We start from the raw sequence: 9,898 nt of genomic DNA on the forward strand, positions 1-9,898 counted from the left end.
AAAACAAAAAACTTTGTCTTCTTGTCTCTCATTAGGATTGTGAACGATGGGCAAAATTTCCAAAAAAGTGCAGTTCCCCTTTAGAAGTGCATTACGGCTACCCAAAGTATTGGAGTGTGGACCAGAGTTACCCCCCTTCTCCCTCCCTCGTGTACATACATGTAAACCTTCCCATATAAATTATATTCCATAAACCTGTCTGTTCTAGAAAATTCACAGAAACAATTCTGGTTGCTGCTTAATACCCCTTTGAGAGTGACCTCCTTCTGTCCATGTCTTCAAACTTCTTACCTTAGTTTTTTTCCTTTCTCTACAGTATTTGCCACAATGAATGATTGCATGTTCCACTGACTCTATACCTCATTGCAGCAGTCACATAATCATGTTGGGTGTTTACTTACCAGGTGCTTATTCCATCTGGTGTGTCCTAATCTAATGCGTGATATAATTCCTTCCACTCTTGTGCGCCCCCTTACAGTTCTTCCCACTCCTACTGGGTTTTGTATCGCATGGAAGTGTCTTACTGTTGTACTCATGTCCCAATGTGATTGCCAATCGTTTAAAAGGTTTTCCTTTAATTCAGGATTTTGCCTTTGTCTGACTGAGAGGTGGGGATGAGCGATACCACACTTTTAGGATTCGATACGATACCGATACTTTTTCTTGTATTTTCATCGATACCGATACCAATAATTTCGTATTGGCAATTTTTTGTCCGTCAAAAATATTATTACCGTAATTTCCGGACTATAAGCCGCACCTGACTATAAGCCGCACCAGCTAAATTTAGGGGAACATACAGATTGCTCCATATATAAGCCGCACCCGACTATAAGCCGCAGGGTTTTGATGTGTAATTACCGTAGTATATAGGGGTTCCTGCTACACGGAGGGGATTGTCGGGACAGAGATGACTGTTTGGGAACGCAAAGCGTCCCATTTATTAACAATAAATCTTTCAATCATTCAATCAAACTTTCACATCTTTGACATGGCGAACAGCATTCGTGCAGAGTACAAATAATACAACGGTGCAAAGTAATACAAAGTGCTCACCTGTACGTTATCAAAATAACCAGCCTACCGGTATATGAAAAGTCAGTCTTTAATCATTGTGTCATCGTCTTCCTCCTGCGTACTAAAACCACCGAAATCCTCTTCGTCGGTGTCGGAGAAGAACAGGCCGTAAATAAGCCGCACCCTTGTATAAGCCGCAGGGACCAGAACGAGGGGAAAAAGTAGCGGCTTATAGTCCGGAAATTACGGTACTATTGTTATTATTTAAGACAAATCACAAGACAAATACAGACCATTTATACCACATTTATTATGGTCAATATATAATAAAAGTAAAATTAAAATAAATAACATAAATATGAAAAATTAATTAAATATTATATATAGTAATAACTTTTTATTATATATAATAATTAAATATTAGGGCTTCCCAATTAACAGTCAAATCCGAATTGCAAGAAGCTGCAGTTATTTTTTAAAGTTTGTGATATTAGCAATTAATGAAATATGAAATAGGCTAATGTTTTCGAAATGTAAGAAATCATGTTACAGATTAAAACCAAAATCACATTCAATCATATATTCAAGATTTTCTTGGAAAAAAATAAAACTGTAATGCAAAGATGAAGAATCTCCTAATTGTATCTCTTTCTTATCTTGTTTTAAATACTCAAGCAATTTTCCACTAACAGTAAATTCCCCTGTGTGGAAATTATTTGAATTTAGGATAATCATTTAAACAAAAATATTCAGTAAACATTACTAAAAAAACAAAAAAACAATGCCTGTTTTAAGTCAACAATTGGACAACACTGGATATGCCTGGCTGCATCGCTGTCGGCTGGCTGTGTGTGTGTTGCACGTTGACGACGCTCATTCGCTGTCTCCTGTCACGTGACTGGGCCAGCTCTATACTCTGCCAGGTACAGGGGTGTCCCAGCACATAGGAAGTTAAGTAAGTCATCAAAAACATCTGAAAGTGATGCTTGCACCCCCCACACGCCGTTTTTTGGTTTATATCGATACTTTTTTCAGAAAAGTGATGCCAAATGAGTAGCGTGTGAGTATCGATATATCGATACCACAGGATCGATACGCACATCCCTACTGAGAGGTACCTTTCTGAGCTGCTCTAGCATGTCTGCTTTGCCAGCTGATCTGCCAATTCATTGCACTTTTTTGCCTGTTTGAGCCGGAACCCATAGGAACTAGAGATGTCCGATAATATCGGCTTGACAATATTATCGGCCGATAAATGCGTTAAAATTTAATATCGGAAATTATCAGTATCTGTTTTTTTATTATCGGTATCGGGGTTTTTTTTGTGTTTTTTTTTAATTATTTTTTATTAATTTATTTTGTTATTAAATCAACATAAAAAACACAAGATACACTTACAATTAGTGCACCAACCCAAAAAACCTCCCTCCCCCATTTACACTCATTCACACTCATTCACACAAAAGGGTTGTTTCTTTCTGTTATTAATATTCTGGTTCCTACATTATATATCAATATATATCAATACAGTCTGCAAGGGATACAGTCCGTAAGCACACATGATTGTGTGTGCTGCTGGTCCACTAATAGTACTAACCTTTAACAGTTAATTTGACTAATTTTCATTAATTACTAGTTTCTATGCAACTGTTTTTATATTGTTTTACTTTCTTTTTTATTCAAGAAAATGTTTTTAATTTATTTATCTTATTTAATTGTATTAATTTTTTTTAAAAGTACCTTATCTTCATCATACCTGGTTGTCCAAATTAGGCATAATAATGTGTTAATTCCACAACTGTATATATCGGTTGATATCAGTATCGGTTGATATCGGTATCGGTTGATATCAGTATCGGTAATTAAAGAGTTGGACAATATCGGACTATCGGATATCGGCAAAAAGCCATTATCGGACATCCCTAATAGGAACCTTATGCTGGTTTCCACCCTCTGATATATATCATTAACAATATCTTGTCAGCTTTGCGAGCTAAAATTTTGAATAGAAATTAACGCTGAAGGTTTCTGCATCAACACTGAAGAGCCACACAAGTCTCTAGTGCAGGGGTCAGCAACCCAAAATGTTGAAAGAGCCATATTGGACCGAAAAAATAAAATAAAATCTGTCTGGAGCCGGAACTTCTACCTGATAAAGAAGAAAAATGGTTTCACATGAAAGTGGATTTTTTTTTATAATGGTGGGTGATTAATATTCTACTTTGGGCCCCAATTTAGCCAGGGGCCTTGTGTTTACCCCAGTGGTTTAAACATAAATGAAGCATCAACTTCTTAAACATCATTTAGAAAACACAAGACACCATTTTTTTATTTGGTCTTTTATTGACATTACGTCATCGTCAAAAAGGTCACAGTGGCCCTGATGCACAAATCGCATCTGTTGTCAGTTATAACAATTTCAGTTCCCGAAATAGACAGAATAAAAAATAGGTTTTAATGCAATGATACAAATGATACATACACTTGTTCGGGAACACAAGGCACTCGTTGAGATAGTGTTGGAGATAGCGATCGTAGATATAACAACATAACAGGCCTCATGTTGGCCAATGTCGACACTTGAAAGCAGTTGAAAGGCTTTTTTTTTTGCTTACCAAGTAAATACCTTTTTTTTTTTTGCATTACTTCAAAGTAAAAAAAAAAGGTCTTGAAACAAGTCTGAATAAATCACTCTGGCGAGACATGTTTGTAGACCTGTCGGAACACACTCCTTGTATTGTTGCTCCATCATCAAACCTCCAGGAGGAGATAAGGCAGGTCCTGAGGGGACCTTTGTCTGTGGATAATTAACATGCAAAGTAACCTGGCAAAAAAAAAAAAAAAAAAAAAGCTGCATTCTAGTGTTGGTTTTTTTTTTTTGTCCTGCGACTGTAAACGTCACACTGTCCACAACGGCGAGAGTAATGAATAGAATGCAAGAGACATATAGTTTCATGTAGGGTTTGAATCCCAAAAACGCAAGAGTTCATAGTCGACTTCTTAAAGGTCCCATATTACACGATTAAATCTCGTTGGCCCACAATAGTGGATTTGAAAATTTGGTGGTGGAGGAATTATGGTGTGGGGTTGTTTTTCAGCAGTGTGTCTCAGGTGTCTGTAGCTTTTTTGCTAATGAGCCGTGTCTCCCAAGAAGCGCTATTGTGCACTTTTGACAGACACACTGTTACTTTTGTTGCTGTATGTAAACACGGGCGCGAATGAAGTGGCAGCTCGGTGCTTTTTTTTGGTGTTCTTTAATGTTTCCCTCATTTTTTTCATGTGTTTACCTTTTGGTTTAAACCAGTTATTTCCAAATAAATGCCAGGCACGGCATGTGTGACCCGGGGGAACATGCTTTATCAGTATCATGCGTCACACCCTGCTTTGAAAAGCTGTGCATTACAAAAAGTGCTAATTAAAGTTAAAGTACCAATGATTGTCACACACACACACTAGGTGTGGTGAAATTTGTCCTCTGCATTTGACCCATCCCTTTGTTCACCCCCTGGGAGGTGAGGGGAGCAGTGAGCAGCAGCGCTGGCCGCGCCCGGGAATCATTTTTGGTGATTTAACCCCCAATTCCAACCCTTGGTAATGGGTCCCATTTTTATAGTCTTTGGTATGACTCGGCTGGGGTTTGAACTCAAAACCTACCGATCTCAGGGCGGACGCTCTAATTGTAGCCCTTCATCCTGACTTCTTCATTTTGATTTAAAAAAATGTGCACCATTTTTTTTTTTAATTGTTGTTTTGTAGGTTATAGTGTGTGATATATTGTGCTTCTGAGTTAATGTTGTGATCAACTAGAATGTGTTGTTATTAATTAACTTTATTTTATTTTCATGTTTCATTATCGGCCAACATTTTTTCCTGGAATAAATAAGGACTGAATTTTGTTTTTAATTACTTTCAGTCTTTTCTGTGACAGACTAAAAAACAATGTTAATAAAGTTATTCTTTTGGTCTGAGTTAATCTTTCTTTCTTTTTTGTTTTCTTTAATGTTAAGGATACAATGTTATGCAGAGGTGTACTTATAACAATTTTATAGACAAATTACATTATTTATAGTCACGGTGGAGAGCTGGGGAGGGGGGAGCAAAATGTTTTCTTCTTCCTGGGGGGATGGGGCGGCGTAAAAGAAAATAAAACCCTTTGGGGGCACTTTTGTACTACATTTTAATACTTTTTTGTGGACTCACATTAGTTCCCCACTGTGGGATCAATAAAAGTATACCCTATCCTAATAGATGCCATAACTTCCTAAGAACCAGCGTCCTCTGCATTGGACATTTGTGTATCGTGGCTGGGTTTTTCCACCCAAAATGTGTACTTTTGGCCAAAGAAAGACCAAAAGAAAACAAATGTCCATTGAAGAGGACACTGGTTCTCAGGAGGATATATCACATTAAGGGGTAGGACAGGAGGACACAAACGTTAACATGTTTGCTGAAGAAAAACAAAATATTCAAACATGCAGCTCCCACTGACGGATAGTTGGCAGAGCTATATTTTAAGATATGTAGCAAAGCCTACTTTTTTATTTTTATTTTTTTACAAATCAGTCCTCTGCAAATTGGTGGGCATAATCACTTCTTGGGCTTAGATGTATTTGCTCATAAACGGACTATGGGGACACATATTACTGTTAAGGTTAAAGTACCACTGATAGTCGCACACACGCTAGGTGTGGTGAAATTACCCTCTGCATTTGACCCATCCCCTTGTTCCACCCCCTGGGAGGTGAGGGGAGCTGTGAGCAGCAGCGGTGGCCACGCTTAGGAATAATTTTGGTGATTTTATAGCAGCAGGCCGGCCTCCGGGGCCCCAACTCCCCCCCTGTTGCGAGTTGTTGTGATTATATGTAACATGTTTGTGTGCTATGGCAAATGAGTTTTTTTCCCTTGAACTCAGTCTGGACCCCCTCCCGAGGGTCCAGCCTTTGACTGATATTTTTTACTCTTCCCCCCTTTCCCAATATCACCTTTTTCCCACCTTTTTTAAGGAGCGCCGTAAGTGGCTGATCCGTTTGCGGTCCTGTTCTTGTCACCCTGTAACGTATGTTATTTCAGTTAATTATGTTATGTTAATTCAATTTCAGTTCTTATATGTCTTGGACTTGTTAAATAATGGACAATAATAAAGCATCCTGATCCTGATTTAATGTCATAAAGTCAATTTTGCATAATAGGGGACCTTTAAACTCCCATAATCCACCGTATGGACAAATGTATTGGGACACCTGGCAGGAAGAAAACATTGGGGGTGGGGAAATATGGAGCTTCCACAAAATTTGGGCTTGTCTGTGAATATTTTCGAGGTCACTGATGTCAAAAGTGTTTTGATTATCTAGAGGTGAAGTTCTTCCACACCAAACCCACCTGAGCGTACAAAAATGTCCTGATGACACCAACCAGGTGTGTGCCAATACTTTTGTCCATTTGTTGCCATATCCAAAACAATCAATTTAAAGCAACGTTTTTTACACTGTACTTGCTGTTCTTGATAGATACACACTAAGTAGAGCCTAATAGTCCACTAACTGTTTAGTCCTTCATATGATACGTTAAATTATGATGTCGTATTTCCTTGTAGCCCCCCACTGTGCTTTTCCTCCCATTTATGGATCATAAAAAAGTGAATATAGGTGAGCGAAAGCATCAGTGGGGTTTGTCAAACTGATTGATTGTCCGCTGCAACACATATAACGTGGTGAATGTACATAGGAGACAAAATAAAGGAAACATTTTTTTGTTTCTAATGGGATAAAGTGCAACTTTTAACATTAAAAACTGACCGGCTTGTTTTGTTTGTAGCGCCCTTTGACCCCTAATGGATGCAGACGTCCTAAACAAACATTTCATTCATGACTCATTCAGTGGTCACCTTGTATGGCTTCAGGATCGGTCACACTTTATATCAAAATGTTACAAATTGTAAAAAGTGAACCCTTTTTGGGCAGTTCAATGACTGATTTTGAGTTACTTATTTTGACTTGGAATTATGCCTGGGTTGAACATTAAATATAATGTAGAAATGCCACTTAAGAGCACCTTCGGGGACCCACTCTAGCTGACCACGGTTGGTTTAAGCAGGAGCGCTCTAGGGGGGACGACCACCCAGGACAGGGAATCCCTCGGTCCTGGCCCCACCCCCGCAGAGAGGTTCAGAACCTTCCCCTCCCTCTCCCTCTCCCTCTCCCTCTCCCTGTCGGCCTCGGCCTCATCTGCCTCGCCGTTTGCCCCCCGGCCTCCGGTGCGCCCCACCCTTCCCAGAGCGCCCAACCCCAACATGGACGCCGCCGTAAGTCCGAAGTGGAAAAGAGGCGAGTCGGCGAGTCCGAGCGGGCCCATGGCGCCCCTTCCCCCCACGGAGAAGAGCGGAGCGTGAGGGTGGCACAGTACCGACAGAGGCAGCGATGTCCCCAGACCCCCCAGGAGGGCTGCTGCCGATGTCCCAGGAAGGATGACCTGCCCTCTCCCTGCGGAGGGAGGATCCACTGCACACTGACCACCGCGACGAGCACCCAGCCCCGGCCTGCTGGGGGCGCTCTGCTCTTGGCTCACAAAGTGCCCGTGGGCTTTGATGTGCTTGCGTAGCGAGCTGGGATCGGTGTAACGCTTCAGGCAACCCGCCATCTTGCAGCAGTACGGCTTGTCCACGTAATGTGTGCGGGTGTGCTTGAAGCGGTCACTGGAGTTGGAGTATCGCTTGCTGCAGCCCTCGTACGGACAGACGTATGGTTTCTCACCTGGAGGGGAAAGAGTATATACAGTTAGACCGCAACTCTATCAACTTTATACCAACCGAACCCCAATTATACTTGAAAAAGGATTAAATGTAGAGCTAAAACTTTGCTGAAATGCTCTAGAACAGTGTTTTTCAACCACTGAGATACAGTCTGGTGCGCCGTGGGAGATTCTGCAGTTTCACCTATTTGGGTTAAAAATATTTTTTGCAAACCAGTACCGTATTTTTCGGACTATAAGTCGCAGTTTTTTTCATAGTTTGGGTGCAGGGGTGCGACCTATACTCAGGAGCGACTTATGTGTGAAATTATTAACACATTACCGTAAAATATCAAATAATATTATTTAGCTCAATCACGTAAGAGACTAGACTATAAGATTTCATCGGATTTAGCGATTAGGAGTGACAGATTGTTTGGTAAACGTATAGCATGTTCTATATGTTATAGTTATTTGAATGACTCTTACCATAATATGTTAGGTTAACATACCAGTCTATAAAATCCGCTACACCTCCCTGATACCGAAGTACATGTCACACTACTTCCTTAACGTAAATGACCGCCATAACCACAACACCAGGGGGAGCTCCACTAACCACGTTAAACCCAGATTTTGATCTAACAAAGGTCTTAATTCATTCTCTTTCTATGCCACATCAATGTGGAATGCGCTCCCAACAGGTATTATTTTATTATTAGCCTTTATTTAACCAGGTAAAATCCCATTGAGATCAAAGATCTCTTTTCCAAGCGAGACCTGGCCAAGAGGGCAGCAGCAAGGTTACATTAAAGGCCTACTGAAACCCACTACTACCGACCACGCAGTCTGATAGTTTATATATCAATGATGAAATCTTAACATTATAACACATGCCAATACGGCCGGGTTAACTTATAAAGTGACATTTTAAATTTGCCGCTAAACTTCCGGTTCGAAACGCCTCTGAGGATGACGTATGCGTGTGACGTAGCCCGGCGAACACGGGTATGCCTTCCACATTGAAGCCGATATGAAAAAGCTCTGTTTTCATTTCATAATTCCACAGTATTCTGGACATCTGTGTTCGTGAATCTGTTTCAATCATGTTCATTGCATTATGGAGAAGGAAGCCAAGCAAGCAAAGAAGAAAGTTGTCGGTGCGAAATGGACGTATTTTTCGAACGTAGTCAGCCACAACAGTACACAGCCGGCGCTTCTTTGTTTACATTCCCGAAAGATGCAGTCAAGATGGAAGAACTCGGATAACAGAGACTCTAACCAGGAGGACTTTTGATTTGGATACACAGACGCCTGTAGAGAACTGGGACAACACAGACTCTTACCAGGATTACTTTGATTTGGATGACAAAGACGCAGACGTGCTACTGTGAGTATGCAGCTTTGGCTTTTTTTTGCGTATGTACGTAACTTTTTTAAAATATATAAGCTTTATGAACCTTGGGTTAGGTGAACGGTCTTTTGGGCTGAGTGATTGTGTGTGTTGATCATGTGTTTGAATTGTATTGGCGTGTTCTATGGAGCTAGGAGCTAGCAGAGGAGCTAGGAGCTAGCATAACACGTACCGTACCGTAAGTGCGCGTCACGTACGTAACTTTTTAAAAATATATAAGCTTTATGAACCTTGGGTTAGGTGAACGGTCTTTTGGGCTGAGTGATTGTGTGTGTTGATCAGGTGTTTGAATTGTATTGGCGTGTTCTATGGAGCTAGGAGCTAGCAGAGGAGCTAGGAGCTAGCATAACAAACACGCAGGTGTTATTATGCAGGATTAATTTGTGGCATATTAAATATAAGCCTGGTTGTGTTGTGGCTAATAGAGTATATATATGTCTTGTGTTTATTTACTGTTGTAGTCATTCCCAGCTGAATATCAGGTACCGTGAGTATGCAGCCTTGGCTGCTAAACATTCGATAACTTGACCGTATGTGCGCGTCACGTACGTAACTTTTTAAAAATATATAAGCTTTATGAACCTTGGGTTAGGTGAACGGTCTTTTGGGCTGAGTGATTGTGTGTGTTGATCAGGTGTTTGAATTGTATTGGCGTGTTCTATGGAGCTAGGAGCTAGCAGAGGAGCTAGGAGCTAGCATAACAAACACGCAGGTGTTTTTATGCAGGATTAATTTGTGGCA

The 9,898-nt window shown here is 40.5% G+C and overlaps 1 protein-coding gene across 3 annotated transcripts in view; it reads right to left on the bottom strand.

Annotated features, from left to right (window-relative positions):
* Positions 1-3,360: 3,360 nt before the first annotated feature.
* The window catches only part of LOC133633987 (zinc finger protein GLIS2-like), an 83,563-nt gene continuing 77,025 nt past the window's right edge, over positions 3,361-9,898 (bottom strand). For all 3 annotated transcript variants that reach the window (XM_062026857.1, XM_062026856.1, XM_062026859.1), the window contains exon 7: positions 3,361-7,766. In XM_062026857.1, the coding sequence (XP_061882841.1) occupies positions 7,084-7,766 (683 nt within the window). In that variant the 3' untranslated portion in view covers positions 3,361-7,083. The remainder of the gene's footprint in view (positions 7,767-9,898) is intronic.

The sequence above is a fragment of the Entelurus aequoreus genome, linkage group LG18, assembly GCF_033978785.1.
Source record: "Entelurus aequoreus isolate RoL-2023_Sb linkage group LG18, RoL_Eaeq_v1.1, whole genome shotgun sequence".
Taxonomy (NCBI): Eukaryota; Metazoa; Chordata; class Actinopteri; order Syngnathiformes; family Syngnathidae; genus Entelurus; species Entelurus aequoreus.